The 23211-nt window shown below is 47.7% G+C and overlaps 1 protein-coding gene across 7 annotated transcripts in view; it reads right to left on the minus strand.

The window, feature by feature from the left end:
- The window catches only part of PUM1 (pumilio RNA binding family member 1), a 63348-nt gene that overhangs the window by 27805 nt on the left and 12332 nt on the right, over nucleotides 1–23211 (minus strand). For 2 of the 7 annotated variants that reach the window (XM_061449992.1, XM_061449987.1), the window contains exons 3-9: nucleotides 20466–20534; nucleotides 13040–13145; nucleotides 10794–10972; nucleotides 8699–8865; nucleotides 7195–7465; nucleotides 3166–3259; nucleotides 1770–1886 (exon numbers count right to left, since the gene is read on the minus strand). In XM_061449992.1, the coding sequence (XP_061305976.1) occupies nucleotides 1770–1886; nucleotides 3166–3259; nucleotides 7195–7465; nucleotides 8699–8865; nucleotides 10794–10972; nucleotides 13040–13145; nucleotides 20466–20534 (1003 nt within the window). Of the gene's footprint in view, nucleotides 1–1769; nucleotides 1887–3165; nucleotides 3260–7194; nucleotides 7466–8698; nucleotides 8866–10793; nucleotides 10973–13039; nucleotides 13149–20465; nucleotides 20535–23211 lie in introns of all 7 variants that reach the window. The other 5 variants (XM_061449991.1, XM_061449990.1, XM_061449988.1 and 2 more) reach the window with 3 other exon arrangements.

Consider the following 23211-nt stretch of genomic DNA (forward strand, 5'->3'; position numbering starts at 1 on the left):
GGGATGCTTTAGGTATCCTGGGGTGCGTTATTTCCTAGTTGAAGATACTCAGGCAGCTGCAGCTTCAACACGGCTGAGAAAAAGGAGAAGAAAACAGGCTGCGGCAAAGAGACTTCCATTTTCCTGGAAATCTGGCAACAGTTCCATGTGCCTTTCTATGAAATCAAGACACTGACCTCCTGCTCTGCTGAACTCCATCACTCCTTCCAAATGAGCACTGCCTTTTAAAAGCACTGAGCTGATGCAAAGAGGCCAACCAGAATCCTCCTTCTATAGTAATCACTTACACAGCCCCTCTTCCGACACGGACTGGAACTGCTCGTGCTCCAGCACCTCTCCCCTGCTAAATCCTGGCTGAAGCTCCTACTCGTATTTGCCATTGAGAGTTCAGGTCATTCATTCACTACCACACATTCATCATCACATGCTAGTTTATCAACTCCTGGACTGTTAGGAATATCCTTGTACTCTAGCTCTTGGCTTTCCTCCATTTAATCACAGTGTCATTTGTTTGCCAACATGTTGTTACCTAACGTTAATCCTGCATTGTTATTATGCAATCAGCACACAATGCTCACAGCAGTCAAAAAGTCCAAAGCCCACAGCTTTCAATTATAATCTTCATTCTTTACATCCATCCATATGATGCATTAAAAAAGCCATCCAAGCGGGTAACAGTTGCTGAAATCCCATTTCGGAGCTTGACCTGATGCTGGCTCAAAGCTTAAGAGCTCAGCAGTGTTGTGTAAGAGCTCTTCAACACCCCAAAAAGTCACGTACCAAACCCCAGTGCTCTTTGGCAGAGTGACAGCCAATGTCTTATGGCTTTGATTTGGTACAAGCCACCCCACAGTGAGTTCTAAATGGAGCGTGGCAACAGCATGCAGGCTCTGCTGGAAACCACCTCTGCTCTGAACTAAACAGGTTTCACTTCAGGTGCAGGCTTCCTCCCTGGTGGCTCCAGGACAGCAAAGCGTGGTGATAAAGCTGATCTTCTGAAAGAACGCTCTTCCTTTGTCCTCAAGGCTTAGGCAAGAGCCTTATGGGATCCGCAGCACAAGTTCAATGTACAGTGTGTTCTTCACACTGCCGGATAAGCTGTTTTCCTGAGCTGTCATCTCAAAATACACGGATTTTGGCTCTGGCAGTTGGAAAGAGTTTGGAAACTGATATGTGAACGTTTGGGAGAAAGACCTTGCATGAAGACAAGAGCCGCCATCGCTGCTTGCATCGGGCAAACTGCATATTCATGGTGTGAGCCTTGCAGTGGATACAGGGTGTTTTTACCTTGAGGATCTAAACCCCATGAATTCTTGAAAGCCTCTTGCAAAAGGGAAAGATCCCATTTGCAGGATGTGCTGCAGTAAATCAAGTTAAACAGCAATGAGATATGACCTCCCTGGCAGGAAAACACATCCTCATCTTTCTTAGCATTTAATAAATCTGTTTGCAAAGGTATCTCTCACTCCTGTCAGTCCCCAGAAAACCCCAAACATGCAGCAACATTGATGTCTGCAAGTGTTTCGTTCTGGCTTTGCTCTGGTTGTTTATCCTCAGCAGAGAGAGAGCCCACAGCAAGTGTTATACAACAATTACCACATGTAAGCGACAGAAAACGGTGTTTCCAAGACAAACCCTGTTTCAACTCACGGATAAACTATTACCTCTCCATGGAAATGACAGTGTACGAATAGTTCATTTCACAACCATGCACTCCAGAGCAGCTCTGGCACAGGCAAGGAATGAATGGGCAAGTGGGAACATCTCACCTAACGTGGCAGCGGCTGCAAGTCCGGCAGCGTAGGGGTCGGTTCCCGGCGGCGCGGCGCTGATGATGTACGGGTTGGGGACAAAGGCAGCAGGAGCTAAACCTGCTGAAAACATACCTGTCAGTGGAAACAAACTTCACTAGAAGTGCAGCCCTGCCAAAACACCTCTGCCCAGTGAACACAGAACCCTGGGTTGTTGTAGGATGTTAGTGTTTGTTACAGGGTGATTTCTGTAGTGAATGAGCGACACCAGAGTCTGAATAGAGCAATGTGTGGAGGGTATCATTTACATGAAAAAAAAACAATTCCAGTGATGCAACATCCATTCAGGAAAGCTGAAGTGGTAAAATTCAAGTGAGTCCAAAGGAGGCCATGGAGATGCTGCGAGGACTGGAGCAGCTCTGCTCTGGAGCCAAGCAGAGAGAGCTGGGCTGGTTTAGACTGGAGAAGACTCCTGAAGGAGAGACCTTAGAGCAGCTCCAGTGCCTAAAGGGGCTGCAGGAAACCTGAAGAGGGGCTTTGGACAAGGGCCTGCAGGGACAGGACAAGGGGGAATGGACTTCAGAATCCCAATACTTCAATGAATTAGCCAGGAAGGAACTCAGGATCATACAGGCATGGCAGGGAACCATCCCTGCAGTGTAGGCATTACCTTCCCCTGCAAGGCAACAGTTTAATCATTAGAGAAATCCCAGCGGGGCGGGAGAGGGGCGTGGAGGGGAGGTGAAGGTGAAGGGGAGCAAGGTAAAAAGCTAAACCAGTTTGATTCAGGTCTATCCCTGAGCCCCTACAAGCAAACAAGTACACTGTGCAGAGTGGGAGAGCCCCAACCCATTTGTACTGGGCTTTTTGATAGGAAGAACAACTTAAACTGCTTATTGTGCTAAAAACATTTAACCCTATGATAGTTTAATCATCCAGGAATAGCCCTGCTACAGGGTTATGCACTTTATTCCTAATCCATACTCCTTTAGTAATATCAACCATGTGTTGTGCATGAATTACATCTTTCAGTTCGAGACGGCCCAGGCAGCTGAGCCACAGGACATGTGTACAGATGCATATGGAGTTGTGCATTGCTGTGCTCACCCCAACTCATGTCTTACTCACAGCATGGATTTCAGAGCACCCTCCTTCCTGAGCAGCCCCCTCAACAAAGGTAAGGGTCACTCCTGCCAGACACAAATGCTCTGGAGCTTTTAAAGCAGACAAGAGCTACCTCCAGAACTCTTCAAGTGGAGCTTCAAACAATGCACTTCTGCTTGTATGCAATTACCAGTCACAAAACACAGTGAGGATTGTCCAAAACCCATCCATCCTTTTTCCCTGGTCTTTTCCCAATGCGTTCTGTTGATTAAAGCCCACTAAAATGTGGTGTATTACATGCAAGACTTACCTATGTGAGGCTGATGGGCAGCTGCCAAGGCGTACTGCTGCTGCTGCGCTGCTGTCAGCTGCTGAACAGCAAGTGCATTCGGTCTTTGGAACAACTGAAGGGAGAGAAGCACAAATATGGTCCTTCACTCTTCCTTTTAAAGTAATTCCTTTACACTCAATTTGTTTTCATAACTACAGACACTCCTCTTGAAGGGAAAACATTTCAATAGGAACTGAAAAACACCAAACTCTTGAAATCAATTGCCCATGATAATCCCCCTGGAAAACAATGTACTTCTGAAGTACAGCTAAACCCCAGCTAGGGTTTTCTCTGCTGTTCTCTGAACATTGCCTGAAAGCCCTTTTATTCCCCAATTAAAACACACAACTCCTAACCGCAGCCTATGGATCACTAGTAGCTGCCACACACCATGAGACCTTGATCAACACCAAGCACAGTGAAATCACAGTCACAGCAGCAGACAACCTGGGTGACTCCTCCAGACGGTGGGACTCATAGAATCCCACACTGGTTTGGGCTGGAAGGGACCTTAAAGCTCATCCAGTTCCAACCCCTGCCACAGACAGGGACACCTTCCACTAGAGCAGCTTGCTCCAAGCCCCCGTATCCAACCTGGCCTTCACCATGAAGAAGCCAGCAGAGCGAAGTGTGGGAGATGATACACTTGTGATGACTCCAGAGCCACCTAAAGAGCCATAGGGTGGGACAACAGCCTTGGGAGCTCACAACCCCTTGGCCAAAATGCTCCTTTTCCTGCCAGCCTTCCATGCAAGGAGTGTAAATTCTTCTCTAGAACAGACAGAAACCAGACCTGGGGAGTTTGTGGGTAAGTCATCCAAAGGATACCCGAGTTTGCCAGCCCAAAGCTCCCTGCCATCTCCAGGAGCAACAGGCAGCGTTCCTGAGAACAGTCATTCCCAAGAATGAAAAGGAGAGGATTACATCAGTCTTCCAAGCATTTTTGCTTAGGTTTGGATTTTATGTGTTCTTCATTCATCCAGGCCCTTACTACAAACTCACTTCCCAGCTTTCCTTCTGCCGAAGGAAACACTCCCCAATGTAATCCATCAGCAGAGGATGGCTCAACTCTAATTCAAACACTAAGGACCCACAAGTGGAATAACCACTCCAGAGCTACCCAGAAGCAACGTTCCTCCCCACTCAGCTGTGGCTGCCCCATCCCTGGCAGTGTGCAAGGCCAGGCTGGACACAGGGGCTTGGAGCAACCTGCTCCAGTGCAAGGTGTCCCTGTCAGTGGCAGGGGTTGGGACTGGATGAGCTTTAAGGTCCCTTCCAACACAAACCAGGCTGGGATTCTGCAAATGAAGCATCGCTTACAGCACACGGGGGAGTTAATCCAGGGAATTCCAAGAAACCAGAACACGGGAGACTGTGTTATAGTTATGGGAACATTTGTGGATGACACTTCTGTAAGCCAGTTTCTCCTGAAATAGGGACATCTGACATCTCTAATCAGATTACGCGTGGTTAAGACCTTCCCTTCTTACTACTGCTTTTAGCTGCACTCGCTTGTAATCCCTTCAAAGTGTGTGATGCTTCCCAACAGCCTTTGAAAGGCACTTCTACAGAGGAGATCCTTTTGTTCAGGATGTATTTCCTTCTGACATCTGCATACAAAAAACCTGGACTGCCGAAAGAGAGAGACTGCTTTCATCCAGGCTGTAACTGGCAGCAGATTGGATGTCATGTAGTAAGAAAATGGGCACATCTAGGAGCCAAGATACAGCAGATTTACACAGATGTGCACTGGGAGGTCACATCAGGCAGAAGGACGAAGCCTTCTCTTTACTACAGCCCTTGCACTTACAAAAGCCTGATGAGCGCAGTTACTGTAGGTGTAAGGAGCTATTGCAACAAGGTTGAGGCTTCAAAAGAACAGCTCTGAAATAGCCCAGCCTGCTTATTGTCAATGGGACCTGGGGAGGAGCTTAGCACAACACAGCTATGGGGTGAGCAGGGTGCTGTGCCCACAGCACAGACCTCCACTGCTGCCAAACCTCACCATTCAAAGAGACCAGAGAGAACTTCAGCTCCACCCAGCAGAAAGCTGGATTTTACTTCTTACGAGGACAGGCTGAGAGAGCTGGGCTGGTTCAGCCTGGAGAAGAGAAGGCTCCTGAAGGGGAGACCTGAGAGCAGCTCCAGTGCCTGAAGGGGCTGCAGAAAACCTGGAGAGGAGCTTTGGACAAGGGCCTTCAGGGACAGGCCAAGGGGAATGGCTTTAACCTGCCAGAGGGGAGACTGAGATGAGCTCTTAGGCAGAAACTCTTCCCTGTGAGGGTGCTGAGGCGCTGGCACAGGGTGCCCAGAGAAGCTGTGGCTGCCCCATACCTGGCAGTGTTCAAGGCCAGGCTGGACACAGGGGCTTGGAGCAAGCTGCTCTAGTGGAAGGTGTCCCTGCCCGTGGCAGGTCCCTTTTAACCCAAACCACTCTGTGACTCCATGATTACATGGAGGTGACATCAGCTCTATGTGGCTATTGCCATCTTCTTCATACAAAGAAAACTAAACCCCACCAGACCTGCTTAGGGCTGGCTGAAGCCAGAGCTCCATCCTGCAATCCCTCTGGACATGGACCCGCTTCCCAGGCCAGCCTTCTTCTGACAGTTTCTATTCCCACCAGCTACATGCAAGATGTTCAGATTTTAAGTCCTAACTTTATAAAGCTCGAAGAAGCAAATAAAACCCACTTGAAATTGCCAATGAGCCTTCACTGAACTAAAAACCACAGACAAAACGCACATTTCAGGCTTCCCAGTCCTGCAGGTCCTTTCCCATATCTAACAGTTCTTTCCAAAGCAGTTCCCTTGTTGAGCTCTAACGTAGAAATAACTAGCCAAGTATCATTACTGGATGTTAATTCTCACAAGGTCCCACACCAAAAAGAAGACAAAGCCTTGGAACCAGGTCTTCTTTATGAACTCTTCAGCAGCTATTTAGTTTAATCATTCAAATAATGTCCACCATTCCTCTCCTAAACGTGCTGGATAATAAACCAACCCACCAGGCTCTAACAGGTATTCCCATTGCTTTAAAGGCTCTGATTACTCCGAGTTGGGCCTTTAGCACACACTTGGCAACGGGCTTTCCTCACTGGGGAATGCCAACAGGCTGTTCTGCTAAAAAGGACTGGTTATTTTAGGGAAGGCAGGGCTAGTTACATCCCTTTGCCCTCAGCTGTGACAAAGGGTCTTGCTCTTCTTTGAGAAAGATCACTGTTACAATAGGAAAGCAATAAAAGTTGATGATTGCTGCCCATACTAGCAGGAACAGGAGCGGATTGAGCGGATCCTTGGATCTAGGCCCAGCATTCAAGCCAAGCCAAGAGCAAAGGCAGGACTTGGGTTACTGCTCCGGGATGAGAAGCTGCGGCTGCCTGCGTGGGAGAAAGGTCAAACACACTGGGCTGAGATAAAGCTCAGTAGTATTGGACTCTGGCCTCGGGTTTTAAACCCTGCTCAAGTACAAGCAGTTGAAATCCATTACTCCTTGGTTGGCTCTGGATTGGTACTGCAGAGATCCCACAGCAGGGCTGTGACACCAGGCCTGAGCTGCTGTTTGACCTTTAAGGGCTCGAGGGTGGGTTTGGGTTTTGTTAAGCAGTTTTGACTCATTTAAAGCTCTTCTCCAAGGTAAACTTACTCAAGGTAAAAATGATTAATACACAGACAAGCACTGCTGGTAACTGCTGCTTCCTACAGGTCCTGAAGTCTGCAGCTCAGTGGCCATGCTGAGATCTCCTGTCTCGTGCTCCCTACGAGGACACAGGCCGCACTCTACAGATAGCAGAGAGACAATGAAGCCATCCCAAATCTTCCTCCACCCCTCTCCCCAAGAGAAGAGCCTGAGCTGGTGCTGACCCCATGACGATGGAAGGTGTCCCTGCCCACGGCAGGGAGGTTAGAACTACGTGATTTTTAAGGCCCCTCCTAACCCAGCCCATTCCATGGCTCCCTGACTCTCCTGAGGACTGCAGCAGGATTGGACCACTGGCCAACACGTTACCTGCTGTTGGGAATTGTAGTCAAAGAGCCCCACGGTGGCTGCGGCCGAGTCCACAGGAACTTGGGTGCCCGAATAATCAAACTGAAGAGGCTCCATGCCAACGTGCTCCATGGGATCCAGAGGGACACTCTGGGACTCGATATTGGAGAAGTCCTCCACCGGCTTGGCACCGTTAGTACTTGCCAGCTGGGCTAAGCCCTCTGATCCGTTCTGGTTTGGGCCGAGCAGATCGACCTCACTAGCAGAGTTCTGGCAATTCCCGGGCGTGCGGCTGCAAGGAGAGATCCATCCATTTAATCACACAGCACTGATTCACAGCGAGACACAAGCACTCAGCACATCTGCCTGCAGATGGCATGACAAAGGTGAGGGGAAATAAGAGGACGCTGAAAGAGTTCCCTAAATGAGTTCTACAGCAGAATTTATGTCTTTAAACAAACTAAACCCCCAATCCCCCACCTCACAAGAGCTGGTGCAGTACAAATGTAAAACCAGCCAGGCTCTTTTTACTCCTCACTTGAGAGCATGCCATTACAAGACAGGGTTTCAGGAATGCCAAAGCTCTTTGGGAATTCTGAACTATGCAACACTCAGGTGCTGTTATCCCACTTGAAACCTCCCTAAATGATCTAACATAAGCCTTGGGCTCCGGTGGGAACTGGTTCATCCCAACGCAGGGACCAGCAGGTTGCACCCCCCAACACTGGCTCTGCTTTAACAGTTTTCCTACATGTCAATGTGAGTGAGTGGGTAAGTGAGCAAGAAATACAAATGCACTGATTACAGCAAGAGCCACCATTACAGAAGGCTTTAACCCCTTGAGAGCTACAACGAACAAGCCATAACCTCAGCTGTAACTGGTATTAGTATATAAGTACAGTCAACCTCTTCAGGTGATAGCTCCACAGGAATCCCACACACAGTAGTAAAAGAAAGGTGTGAAACTAAAACAAGATCACAACAGACAGAACTAGAGCTCACAGATGTTATCTTCCACCTTGCCAGTGCTTCCCTGGGTGCATTAGGACATCTTTAGGACCCTGTGTCAACGCCTCAAAGGCTTTTTCACCACAGCATGGAAAATCTTTCAAGGAATATTAAAAGTGTTGTGCGCGCTGGGTTTGGATGGGGAAGAGTTCCTTTTCTTCGCAGTGGCTGGTATGGAGCTTTGCTTGGGATTTGTGCTGGAAGCAGAGTTAGAATCATAGAACCAGGGAATGGTTTTGGTTGGGAGGGACCTTAAAGCTGGAGCCCTGCTGCCCAGGAGATGGCTGAAGGCCTGCATGGGATGGGAAGCAGTAAAGGAATTCCTTGCTTTTCTTTGCATGTGTGCTTTCGCTTTACCTGTTACACTGCCTTGATCTCAACCCAGGAGTTTTCTCTTTTACTCTTCTGATCCTCCCCTCATCCCACCAGGGAGGAACGAGTGAGCAGTTACGTGGTGCTCAGTTGCCACTTGAGGCTGAACCAAAACTGATTAACTACTACCTAATAGTGCACGTACCTGAAGTCTTTGACATCTGCGTCGATCCCATTCTGCACAGGCAAACCATTGGTTTTATCCATCACATCCCCCTCCTCCTTCAGATCTCCTAATTTATCGCCATCAAATGTGCCCTTGTTCTTCTTATCTCCTTTGTCATTCTCATCACTCTCTGCATCCCTTGGCCCCTGGGCAAAAGAGACAGTATTTGAATAAGCTTCATTCTCACATCAATTCTACTTTCATTCTGAGCTTGTAACAAGTCAAAGGAACGTGTCACCATCCAACAAGTCACTTGCAAACACTAGCTCCTACAAATAAAAATGGAAAAAAGGCAAAATAGTCCAACATAATGGAAGAAAGAAGGGAATGACTCTCACTTTCAGGTTTTATCCATTTAGTTTCTTCCATTTAGCAAGTCAGTGTCTGCTTCTAAATGCTCAAAAATCCCACCCTAAAAGAATGTTAAAGAATACTTCAACAAACCCTCTTTCTAGACGGGATTTGGGCACTTCCAGTTTAACCCAGGGACTTCTCAACACAACAGCAGGTAGTGAAAAGGTACAAAAGGAATTAGAGCCTCTCAAAGTCACTGTCTCAGTGGCTGGAGAAGCCCATGTGTAGGAGCAGAATGGGATCACCTCAACACTGTGATTTGTGCAGTGAATTCCGAGGTAGGGCTGATTTAAGAGCATTCAAATCAATCATTAGGTTGGTCACTGGTTCATAGAACCCTAAAGCACATTTTGGAGGGGGGAAAGGAATGGAAAGCAAAATAAAGGAGGAAATAAGAAGGTTTCTGTGCTGTTGAGCATTTGATGGGTGATTTTACATCTGCAGCTTTTCTGCCCTTAATGTCTGTATTTTCTTTCACTTGGGAGAAGAATCAAAGGGAATTATGCCAGGGGCACAGTTGTGAAAACAAAAGGGAGAGGAAAACCAACATAATTTATGATAAAAACCAGCAAGGGGCATATAAACATATTTATCAGAATGGCTTTGGTGCTGTCACACAGACAGACATTAAACCCTCCATCTGAGGGCAAGCTGCTCTGTATGTAACAGGGCAGAGGAACCCTATATTTGAGTCCTTTTTCCATCCTCTTCAATTGGAGGGGGGATTTTTTCCACCAATATTTAGGAAAAAAAGGATTGCTTTAAAAGTTATTATCTTCTGATGATGCTTCTTAAAGAAAATCAACCCATGCTTGTTTAAGGGCAGACACGGCAATACCAATTGTAACTACAGACGTGGAGCCCAGTCTCCCCCCATCACAATGGGATATTCCCTGGGGAGACCCCGGGTTGCAGAACTGGTGACCTGACCATCAGTGTGATGGAGCAGGCACTTCTCTAAGCCCCAATTCTGATGATAAATTGGCTCCTTCCACTGTTGTCCATTCCTCAAACCCCATCTCTCTTAGGCTCAGGGTTCAACAAGGTTATAGGGCACCCAGTAACGAGGGACAAGATAAAGAGGATGGACGAAGGAACCCACAAATCAGCTCCCTGAAAAGATGAGCAGTCCAGCAGTGACAAACCTACTCTGCTTTTGTGCTGTGTGACAACCCCTGCTTGAGCAGTGGCCTAGGAGGTGGCGATGCATCCCCTACTTCCCCACTGCAGGGATGGGGCCTGATTGTGCCTCCTTTCCCCACCCCATGAAGCACAGTGACTACCATCACTTCTCCATGGGAAACGATATGCCCTTTAAAGCATTCCCACTTGGAGTGGCTTCTACAGCTACGTTATGTTTCTAGCATCATTACATGGAGCTTTTTGTTCTTCACCAGCAACAAAGCAGCCACACGTTCATTCAGAACCACAGGCAGATGTGCACACTCCTCCCACAGTGAGCTCAGGTGGGGGGTCACTGCTGGTGGGGTGATACAAAGAACCAGGGAGCACCAGGAACCTTCACATTCCTCACACCCATTCCAACCCTGCATCCCGAATCAATAGCAATGGGTAAAACTTCCCTGGTTTAAGAGAGGGAGCTAAACAAGAGCAAATTAAAGAAGGAGTATCTGCCTTTAGGGATGGATTAACAACCAATCAAACCAAGCAGCAAATGGAGAAAGGAACATAACAGGAACTCAGATGTCAGCACACTTACAAATCCTCCTTTCCTTAGGCAGGAATCTCCAGGAGATGAGCTCAACACATACTCCACCATGCTAACTCCAAGTCCTCCACTCTCTGACCGTGGTGAAAGCACTGAGTTGACTTCACTATTCACATGAAACCCCTGACCAGGTCTTCTCTGCACCATAATTGGTTGGGAAACAGAGTGATCTGGAACAAAAACATGGATAATGCTTATAAGTAGATCCAACTATTTACAGGAGGCAAGTCATTAAATAATTACTCTCTAGGGTCTGAACTGCACTATGAAGTGCCAATGTTTTGACTCTGATCACGTCCATTAGACAAAGCAGGATGGCTGCTTGATTTTTAACTACTAGAACCTGGAAGCCTACATTCAGAGTCTAAAATCAGAGCATTTCAGAGACTTAAGTCTCTAAGGAAAAGTTGTAGTTAAAACCAGGAAGTTGTAGGGTTTAGTTTTAGTACAACTCTTGCATTGGTACAACAAAAAAAACAGTCAGTTTTGGTTTGTCATTTCAAACATCATCCTACCGTTACCCCAGCTCTCTTGCTCAGATGAAGGACCCTATTCATGTCATGACCATATCTTCTCCTAGATGAGAACTTCATTTCTTCTTCATCCCCTGTCCTCCTGCATCAGTCCCATTTATCACCCCTGCCAAGGACTGATGGCTCCAAGTCCTCTGCCAGAACTGGCTGGGCAGGGGAAGGGACCCTGCAACCAGCAAGGAAGGGGAGCAGCTCTGCTCCTGCCTGCAAGGGCTGGCAATGCTCAGAAGCAAAAATAACAGGCAGCAGATACAGTAGTTGCCAGAGGATGGTGGAAGGGACATGCAATGATATTGATACTGAGCTGCCTTATAAAGCAGGCATAAGCTGTGGAGAAGTCATTCTATTCTGTTATTGGTCCTGGCTATGCTTCCCTGCCCCTCAAGCCAGCACAAGCATCTAAAATGGACTAAGGGAGACTTTTGGGGGATAAAGCTAACTAAGAAAAAAGAAAAGCTGGTTTTAACAGACCAGTTCTCCAGCAGTGTTCATTGTGCTGCTGTATAACCACTTAGAGCACCAGGAGCAGCATTTTTTTCTTACAAAAACCCAGGTTTCAATAGTCTGGAGAAGAGAAGGCTCCAGTGCCTAAAGGGGCTACAGGAAACCTGGAGAGGGGCTTTGGACAAGGGCCTGCAGGGACAGGACAAGGGGAATGGCTTTAACCTGCCAGAGGGGAGACTGAGATGAGCTCTTAGGCAGAAGCTCTTCCCTGGGAGGGTGCTGAGGCGCTGGCACAGGGTGCCCAGAGAAGCTGTGGCTGCCCCATCCCTGGCAGTGTTCAAGGCCAGGTTGGACACAGGGGCTTGGAGCAAGCTGCTCTAGTGGAAGGTGTCCCTGCCCGTGGCAGGGGTTGGAGCTGGAGGAGCTTTAAGGTCCCTTCCAACCCAAACCATTCCATGGTTCTAAGATTAGTTCCACTGTTCCTGGAACAAACCCATCCTATGCCCATGGCCACTTCCACAGCCACCTCCATGTTGTGCTCCTCGCTTTGGGGCAGGGACCTTGAGGAAGTGCTCAGCCTCTGGCTCTTCTCTCCAGCTGAGATGAGCCAAAAGGGAAACTCTGACTTCCCTGACTCACCAGTGTGGGCCATGGCTCAGCACTGGGGGCTGTTGAGGTGCACAGGATTAATTGTGAATAAACAAAGGAAGAGATGAGACCAAAGGTTCTGACTCATGGAGATTTGGGATCAGCCAGTGTAGGAGTCACCTCCCCCAGATCTCCACCCACCTGTGGAGGCTGGGACCAGCCTCAGCTGAGCACAGGGTGAGAGGCTTTATCTCCTGGTCACAGCCCATTTGAAGTGTAAGTAATAAACCCTACCCTGATCACTATCCCAAAACCTTCCCCCTAATTCAAAGCATCACTTCAACCTCAGTGGTTTGGGGGTTTGGTTGGTTTAGTATTTACAAAATTAGGGGCTTTTCTTGTTCCTGAGGTTTTTTTACTCATCTTGTTCTCTAAGTTCATCCCAAGGCACAAAATACATCAGAAAATTGAAATTGAAATGTTAAGGGTAATCTAAAGCTTTGAAGCAGGTAACAGGGTGCACATATTCACATTAACCAATCCTTTAGTACCTATGGATATGTTAATCACAAACCAACGTGGGGGTTTCTAGGACATAAAGCAGGTGTCTTTGAAAGCTGAGTTGCACATCTGCGTTCAACCCCAACTAAATCAAGTAAATAATGGAGCTACCTGATGTTCCCCAAGCACTGTCTCTCCACTGATCTCCCAGAAATATCCCTTTTGGTCCATCTTTGCTGGAATCATCAGATTCCCAAAACTTTTTACCCGGCAACAGCTGCTGCAATTAAAGAAACACAACAAAAAAGAACACAAAACAAAACAAAGCATGATTAAAAGAAGTAGGAAATGCAAACAGAAACCATAAGCGTCTCCCTTGGGAACATGGATCACTCATTCAACACCAACTGAGACATGCTTCATCATCAAAACACAGATACCCTCCTCTGGAGCCACCCAGCACTGAGGTACCACTTGCATCCCCACATCCCTCTTGCGTTCTTAAGTGCTTTATGAAGCCCACAGGTGGAAGCACACACATACCACTGACACTGTCCATACTCTCCATACTCGAGAGCTGCTTGCAAATAAATATCAGCAGGAAAAAGACCCTGTTCTGATCAGAGAATTCTCATGTGTTGTGGTTTAGCCCCGCTTCATTCCATCTTGGTCAAGACCAGGACATTTTGCCTTCCACCTGAGCTGGGATGTGCCTCAATTGCCAACATTTCCAGCACTGATTCTTGCTGTCAAATACTCAGAACACAGAATAGCTCAAGAGGTGCCAAGAGCCTTCCGTTCTCTCCTGTTCAATGTCTGCTGAGGGCTCCCCACTCTGGGAAGCTTGGTTGTAAGCACAAAGAATGAACAATTCTGGGCCACAGCCTGTGCTGTTCCTATGGGATGTAAGGCAAACAGGGAGATGCTCTTACTGAGAATGAGACAAAGTCACTCTGGCTTGGATGAATCCAAGGAAAATGGTTCTGAACTCCAGAAGATGGCACAAAGAACAACATAGCCTATTGAGATGCGTTTCCAAAACATCAGCTTCTCCAAGGCAGCATGCACTATGTGGTACCTACATACAGCAAAGGGAATTCCAAGCCCTCCACAGCTACCTTAGATGTCAACCACATAATCTTCAGACGAAATCTTGTGCTGAATGAGATGCGTGCAATCCCGACAGGAAACAGCAGCACAACCACAGCACATGAACCAAATGCATGAGCCTTGCCTGACGTTGGACTAAAACTAAAGGAACTGGAAGATTAACAACTCATTGTGTCTGAAATGATCACAGAATGAGACTCATGGCCTCCAGCAGCTCACCTGCACAGTTGAGGCTATGGCAACCAGAGCAAACAGGCTGCTGGATGAAGACGAAGCAGATGTGATCCAAGAGCTCTGGTTGAAGGCAGACATCAGGAGAGCTGTGCTCACCCTGTACTTGTTAATGTAAGGAAGATCTATTTACTCAGAAACGTATCACAAAGCAGGTCTGTATGTACAGGATTAAACCCAAGGTTCAAGTTTGGGTTTAAGGCCAGGTTACACAGAACACAGGTAGTACAAAGAAAGCAACACCAATTCTAGGCCTCGCCTGAAGAGCAGAATTCCTTTCAAAACCTAAAAACACCAGAAAAACCTCAAACCCACTGTCTTGGGTTCAGCTGCAGCAGTCATTTTTCTCCTTAGTACCTGGTGCAGTGCTGTGGTTTCACCTTTAGCCTGAGAACAATGCTGATAACACACCAATGCTGTAAAGGAGTATTTCCTCCGATCAAGGACCTTCTCAGTTTCATGCTCTGCAGTGAGGAGGGGCATGGGAAGCTGGGAGGAAGCAAAGACCTGACCCTGGATCATCTCTGGGGCTCTTTTCGGGACCTTCTCCAGCCTGTCAACATCTTCTTTGCAGAGCAGGACCAAAACTGAACCCAGTATTGCAGGTGTGGCCTGACAAGCACTGAGTAAAGCGGGACACTGACATCTTTATCTCTGCTGGTGATGCCTTTATCGACATTCCCCAGCATCCTGTTGGCTTTCCTTACCACATCTGCACACTGGTCACTCTTATCGGGCTTTACATGTTGCTGCTTCCAGCCAGGCAGATCCCAGCCTATGCTGCACTACGGGATTGTGCTTTCCCAGTTGCAAGACCTGACACAACACACCCGCAAGCACCCCTGGCCACTGTAAGAACAGCGATAGCTAAACCAGGACTGCCAACACAGGGGTGCTGCATCTCCCACACCACTTGCAAATCTCTATTATAGCTACATTAGATACTCAAGGTGTGGAAAGGGACATCACAGACATGAGGCACCAGGTCAGACCCAGCTCATGGAGAGCTGCGCAAACCAGGAGCACCTGGAAGATAAGGAGAACCAACACTTCACATGAGTATGTCTGTCCAAAGCACAGCAACAAGTTGTGTTAGGAACTGGAATGCAAAGAGTGAGCTGTTCCTTGCATTCTGGTGGCTCATTTCAATAAATTCTTCTATTTTCCTGACCATCCAAACGGGGTCACTACCACAAAAGACCGTCTCCTCAAGCTGGAGGGTGCCTTGAAACTCATTCAGCCTGGTTGTGATTCACCCAGCCCTTTTCTTAAGGGGGAAAACACATGCACTTACCAGCAGGATCCTGAGGAACTGCCTACAGACACCTTCCTATGGTTTTGTAGTGAATCACAGACCAGGACTAGAAAAATCTCAACTACTCCCTGTCCTGTGCACACACCTCCTTAGCTGCACAAACATCGACTCTGTTGCCTCCAGTTTAATCTTTTCCATCCCAGAAGCATAAAGCTCCCAACTGGAAGCCCTGTAACATCAGCAGAAAGAAATGTTTCTTCCCCACACAGGTTCTAGCTGTATTTAGATACTGGGGAAGGGGAAAACCAAATGCCAGTATTAACAGATGGCAGTGGAGTCCTTGGGCTGTCAACTTCTGCTCCAACCCAAACCAGAGGGTTAGCAAGCAGCAACCATCCAAATTACTACTGACTCCTGCCCAGGAGATGAAGTTTTCCTCAGGGAAAGTTGTCAGCTCTAATAGAGGGAGAGAAAAATGGTATTTGAAGTGAATCTTATCCAGTTCTTCAGGTGGGAAATCAAAGAAGGAACATGCAGCAGTTTGGAACTGGACCAGTTTCATTGTTCCCAGTTGTTATTAAAATTGACCCTATCTAGTATGAAAATAATCCTTCTGAGCCCTCTTAAAAAGGACTTACAGCGTTAGGCCAATATTCAATATACCAGAGTGGGGAGGAGGGGCTGACCTGCACATCCACAAAGGCAATTCTACAACCCACAAGTACAGAGCCTGTGCTTGTAGATCCCACCGTGATGGGATTAGGAATTAAACAAATGAAGTGAACTGATCCCCTCCAGACAAGGCAACCATGAAGATAAGCCATCTGTGTCGCTGCAGAGCCCCATTCATCTGCAGCAACAGGTAGGAGGAGGAGCATGCATTTAGAGATCAGATTTGGGCAGTGCTGCAGGTTTACAAGCACCAAGATGTTATCTGCCCCCCAAAATATGCTGCCATGCATGTAAAAAACAAGACAGGGAGGCTGAGCACACCATGAGCAATGGAGAGGCAACCCCAAGGGCAGCTTCTGCCACCCCAGGGAGCTCAACTGGCTGGTGGAGGCTCTGACAGAAACCAAGGGGCAGCATCCTGCCTCTGGGTCAGGCAACCCCAGCACAGACACAGGCTGGGAGAGACTGGAGGGAGCAGCCCGAGGAGAAGGACTTGGGGGTGTTGGTCAATGAGAGGCTCCCCATGACCTGGCTTCAGTGTGCTTGAGCCCAGAACCCCCACCCGTGTGCACTAAAACCCATAGGGGACAGCACTAGAGAGTGAGAAATGCTCAGCAGAGGAAGTGGGAAATATTCCTTACAGCATTTCAAATCTAGGGTGATGTTCACCATTACCCCTGATATTCATACTGCAAAATGTTGGGTCCAATCCCTTCCATGTTTGAAGGGAAGTACCTACCAGCTGCCTCCTGTCTCTGTTCTCCTCCTCCTCCCACCCTCCTGGCTTAAGTTACAGCTGCTCCTGTATTGCAGACCCAGGCTTATCTCACAGCATCACCCACCACCAAACCAAGAATGTTGCTGCAATTCAAAATGCTGTAACTCTCTGATGACAAACACCTCTCCCAGCCTCTGCACTGGCCATGAGCCCCCAGAGATACTGCACCAATGTTCAGTGTTGCAAAGCTGCAGATAAAAGGGATTTATGTGAAGAAGAGCAGATGCCCAGAGACCAGAATAGGCCACGGAGATGTTTCAAAGGCTGGAGCAGCTCTGCTCTGGAGCCAGGCTGGGTCAGCCTGGAGAAGAGAAGGCTCCTGAAGGGGAGACCTAGAGCAGCTCCAGTGTCTAAAGGGGCTGCAGGAAACCTGGAAAGGGACTTTGGACAAGGGCCTGTAGGGACAGGCCAAGGGGAATGGCTTGAACCTGCCAGAGGGGAGACTGAGATGAGCTCTCAGGCAGAAGCTCTTCCCTGGGAGGGTGCTGAGGCGCTGGCACAGGGTGCCCAGAGAAGCTGTGGCTGCCCCATCCCTGGCAGTGTTCAAGGCCAGGTTGGACACAGGGGCTTGGAGCAAGCTGCTGCAGTGGAAGGGGTCCCTGCCCGGCAGGGGTTGGAAGTGAATGATCTTTAAGGACCCTTCCAAAGCAGTCTGCGATTCTTTGGTACCCAGTTCCTCTGTCTTGAAGGCCAGAAAAGAAAGAGAACTTGCACAGACCATGACAAGCCTCAGATAAATCAGTACTGTAGCACCAAGACCCCACAAGAAGCATGGAGACACACTCTGGTCCATGGGCTAAAGCAGCAAAACTAACCAGCCCCTACATTCAACTTCTGAGGCACCATCCTCCTCCTTCACTAACTGCTCGACACCATTCCTTTTTACTGCTTCCCAGTTCAACATCTGCTGAGAAGGAACAAAACCAGACTCCATTATCCTGGTGTGGCTTGTAGTGAGGCCTCACGATGACTTCGTCCATCAGAGCTTCCACCTGCAGAGAGCACTCAAAGGAGAGGAGAACAGACAAGAACAGACATCCCTTTCACAAAGCTATTCTCAACATCATTGACCGTGTCCACTATCAGTGGCCCAAATCTCTTCTATTTTAGAGCTGAGCAAAAGGGTTTCTGTGGCTCCTCTTTTAATCTCACACTTAAAAGTATCACACTTCAAGGCACAAAGGAATTTAGGGGGGGTCTGATGCTGGCTGATGGGACTGTGAAACTGGAAACAGGGCATAGATTAAAGGGGGGGGTTAAGCTTTTCTTTCTTTTCCCAGATTAGACCATCTGTTCATCACCAAATATTACCCACTCTGCAGTCAAAATGCAGGTAAGAGATTTAGTTGACAGACCCCTTTAAAACAAAGCTCTTATGTCTTCAGAGGCACAGACTCCTTATACCACTACAATGACGATGCTGCTTACTAAGAAGCAAGAAAAGGAGATTAAAGGACACACTAAGTGATGAAGCACTCTTTCCCTCATCTTTCCCCTCCAGGTTTTCCACTATCACCTCAAAGTATGGAATTATGACACTTCCTACAGGTTCAGAAGACATGAAACAAATAGAAATCAAATTCCTTTTTCCTCATTTATTTCAGGCTTAAATGTTTTCCCAGCAGCTTTCTCCACGCGTTTCCTTCACATTCCAGGAGGAGGAAGAAAAGGGGTGGAAATCACCTCCTTAGTGCCTTGCTAAAGCATCTAAACAACAGACAGGGCATGCTGCACAAAATCAAAGCCTGCAGTTGAAGAACATGGTCTATATCCTGTGGGAATCTCTGTTTACACAGCTCCTTAAATCAGCCAGCTGGATCTATGGTGAAATACCTTGGGAAATACAGAGAAAATTCAACAGATAAGGAAAGGCAACTGCAAGACTGAAGGAAATACAAGAGAAACAAGAAGTTGTGGAGAAGGTGAGATGTCACCTTTCCTGGAAAACCATTCCCAGTGCCAGAAGGATGCCATCCCCAAACCTTCCGCATCACAGGTACAAGAAGAAGGTGGGGAAGATGAATCAGCACTGGAAGGCAAACCTCACATCCTCCAAAGGCTGGACTTGATGATCTTAAAGGTCTATTTCCTACCATGTTGATTCCATGATGTGATGTTCTGGAGTGCCTTCAGGCACTGAAGCCAACGTGACCTCCTAACACCACAGAACAAGTGCTGTGCTTACCCTCACCAGGCTTCAAAGAGCCTGGACGCTCTATATCAGAACATGAACTTCTTGCCCAAGTGAGGTGTTAAAAAATAGCATGGAGTGAACATTCCCACCCCCGCCATTCCATTGGCATGCTTTACATGGAGGCACCTCAGCTGGTGCTCAGCAGCTTTAGACAGGTTTTTAATGGCATGTTTTCTCCTCTGTAAATCACTTTCATCTACTCTGAAGTCAAGTGTCTCAATATAGGTTAAGATAAACTGGAGAAACACATTTTCCTATCAAGAACTGTCAAGTTAACATGCAGCTCAGTGTAAAGATCTTCCACAGAAGGAAGAAAGGAGAGAAGCTAAGCTGCAAGCACCCTGAGGTCTTTCACCTGAGAGAGGGCACCTTCTTATGAATCCCACAACAGTCCTGGTTTGCTGTTTCTCCAATAATTTTGGAGATCAGGGATTAGTTTTTATGAACTTGGCTCATAAAGTAATTAAGAGATAGGATGGACTGAACATGGAGGAGAGAAACTGGTCTGAACTCCACAGACTGGAATGCCAAGTGGAGGGCTCTCCAAAACCACAGCCTCTCTCAAGCTGGCCTGCTGTACATTAACATCCTCCTCCAAGACAGCGCTTTCTCATCCACAAGCCTACAAAGGGACTGCCTACAAAGGGAAAGGGAATAACGAGTTTACAGCACAGCCAATGCAGTAATGGGCTGTTCAAGTCACCCTAAAAAGAGGTAAATTCTCTCTTTTCAAAGAAAACCAGTGGCCATCTCCCCCAAACCTGCCACCTCCTTATTGCACAATGAGGTTACAATAACCCTGCCTGGGTTTGTGCAGTCAGAACTGAAAGGCCATGATCTGACAACTCCTGCTCAGGCCTCTGACCTGTCCAAAGCACTTGGCACTTCTGCAGCCCTTGATTCCGTTGCTCAGTGACTCCCACCATTAAATACAGCCCTGTGCTTGGTGCCAAGAGCCAAAAGGTGGCCGGGAGTGGAAACAGGGCAGCAGACAACAGCAGCCACCTAACCCCACAGTGTGACAGGGTGTGAGCTCACTGCATCCCAAAATAACCACGCTGCAAGTATTGTACCACTTGTCACAAGCCATGTTTCTAACTGTTCTCTTACAACCACTGGCTTGCTGTTTGATGATACAGCAGGTGGAGGGCTTAGCTGTTCCTCCTACCAAGATGCAGCCCAGCCTGGCAGGGTCTTGTTTGTTAAAGCAAACACACACACACACACAGAGCTTCACAGCCACAATGGAGACCTCTCACATTCAGCAGCATTCCAGCAGCCTCTCCAAGTGTGATTTATTTCCCCTCTTCCCTCCCCCTCAAAATCCACTGTTTTTTCCTATAGGCCTTTCACTTACCTCTCCCATAGCCCGTCCTTCCAGAGCAAGCGCTTGAAAATCATGATTCAGTTCATCCATGGAACGTACCTATTTAGAGAAGGGGAAGAAAAGCCCATGAGGAAATGCTGGATTTCGGGTTTGGCTCAGTGATAATCAGAGTTCACAGCAATTCTTCTGATACAGACGAAGAGCTACATTCCATATTACAGCATAGGACAAGGTTATTGAGCTCCAACAGATGACTTACCTTTAGGACTCCCAGCTATAAGGTATACAGTGTTAGATTTATACACACACAATAAAAGGAAAAAACAGATATTACTTATAAGACACACAAAATCTAAAGCCTTTGATAAAGTCTAATGCAAAGATTAATGTTGAACAGTAAAGATTTCAGGGGAGTGAGTCAAAGCGTAAGCAAGAAGGTCAGCATCCTTTCAGGTGAGAAATCACAAAGGCTCTTGTATAAACCAGGTAGACTTCTAGTCAGGTTACATTGATATGAAAGGGAAAAAACCCAACTCCGGACCTGAGGACAAAGCAGAGACATTCAACCACATGCCAGGACCCAGCCCAAGCTATTGCCCTCCTCAGATAGCACCCCTGTATCAAGGCAGTGCTTACTACACCATACACACACACACAGAGCAATACTACACACCTCCTACTCAAGGCTTACACAATCCCTGCAACCCAACAGATCTGATGCACCTCTCTGCTAGAGCAGGGGGGATAGTTTATAGAACATTAGGTATGAATCATCCACAGCCTCTGGTCATTGCAGCCCCTCACAGGCTCTTCATGGGGGATGATGACCTGTACCCAGGGTTTAGCTGTGCCAACACTGGACTCATGGCATGAAGGAGGCCCGAAACACCCACTGGTGGGTTTATAGGACAAAACCCCCCCAGACTGGTTTAGGTAACTGATTACTACAGGGGTGACAGAGAGACCAAGATAAGAAGAGTAATAAAGGGCAAAAAGGAGGATAAAGATGAAAGCAAACTGCACTCCAGCTGTATAACTGCACACCTAACAGCACTGGTATTTCCACTCCTCTCCTCAGAGTCTGAAGGAAGCTGTCCTTAAACATGCCTTTGATGGCAAATTGCCATCCTGACCTCCCTGTTACACAATATACAGTAGAAATGAGCTGCATCCATCTTCCCAAATACACTTTACCCAGTCACTATCAAAAGCAGACAAAAAATAACACAGAATCATAGAATCCCAGCCTGGTTTGTGTTGGAAAGGACCTTAAAGCTCATCTACTTCTAACCCCTGCCACGGGCAGGGACACCTTCCACTAGAGCAGCTTGCTCCAAGCCCCTGTGTCCAACCTGGCCTTGAACACTGCCAGGGATGGGGCAGCCACAGCTTCTCTGGGCACCCTGTGCCAGCACCTCAGCACCCTCACAGGGAGGAGCTTCTGCCTGAGATCTGAATTACCCATGAGAGATGGTGAGAGTTGAGGCAACAACTTACACACACCAATTACACCCCTTCAACAAGCCACCCTTTGGGGGCTGATGTCCCCAGTGCCCAAAAGCTGTAACAGAGCAAAGGAGGAGCAGGGAAGCTTGTGACAGCCCCCATGTGCCCCCCAGGAAGCAGCAACGAATCTGAGCACCCGATGGGACACGTGGCACTACAAAGTCCAGTTCATTTTAACCCAGGCACCAAGAGGGCCCACGGGGCTGAATGGCACTTGTCAAAAGGAATCCTGCAGTCAGGTACATTAACAGCAGCCAGGGCCTCAAACTGTCCTTACAATTACTAAACAGGGTTGTGAAGGACCTAACATGAGAGCAAGAGTACATTTACCTTTCTTCTGGAATAATCCAAGGGGCTTTTCCCACTTGACAGCTCCCAGCAAAGCAGCTGAATTGTAATTTTAAGTAAATATTAATGTCAACAATCAGGTTAATACTGCACCTTATATTAAGCAAATATGGTTGCTAATATGACCTTTATCTATAACTGCACAGTGCAATACCATAGCACATTTTGAGGTCTTTTGGGGATCACACACCAGCCTTGTGCACCGAGGCCTCCTCCCTGATGTAGGATTGATATAAACCTACACCGACACACAGCAAAGCTATTGCAGAGCAGCCTTCACTCTTCATCACAAGGGATCTTCTCTTCCTCTTTATGCCAAGTGATGTTTCCCAGTAAGAGAAAGGACAGGTGGACGTAAACAGAGCAAAACCCCAGCCAAATACACAGGAATAAACCCGAACAGACAGACCAGAAAGTGCTCTGGAGCACAAGCAGCTGAGGAAGAACCAGCTAAGAAATCCTCCAGCTGATGATGGGAAGGAAATGTCTCGACAAGTGCAGCAGGAAGCCTGAGGCTTTCTATTTTCTTTCTTGATGTTGAACAACATTAAACAGATCCAGCATCTGCATGTATTAGTGGTAACAGTGACTGAAGAGGGTTTAACCTATTGCTGTGAAGCCGATTATATTAAAGAGGGCAAGCAAAGCAAACCAGAGGATGCTTCTGGAAGCCCTGGCTCTCCAGTGTCCTTGCTTCCCCTCTCCCTACTGCCTCACAAGGGCGGCCCCTCTCCTCCCCCAGCACTTCCTTATGCCAGGATCTATCCAGCCCCACTCTCCCTTCCATTGGAGCGCTTATCCTTCCTCTCTCCCAATTCCACTTCTGACCAGGAGGCAAAACCTCCAGGACAGCATCTACTACACCCAAGGCAGGCCGGGCACCGCAAAGACAGGATTTGGGGAAGTTGGAACATGTAGATGG

Source organism: Pezoporus flaviventris, unplaced genomic scaffold (assembly GCF_033815535.1).
Source record: "Pezoporus flaviventris isolate CSIRO_AGI_PZ_B2104156 unplaced genomic scaffold, CSIRO_AGI_Pfla_v1 ptg000008l, whole genome shotgun sequence".
Taxonomy (NCBI): domain Eukaryota; kingdom Metazoa; phylum Chordata; class Aves; order Psittaciformes; family Psittacidae; genus Pezoporus; species Pezoporus flaviventris.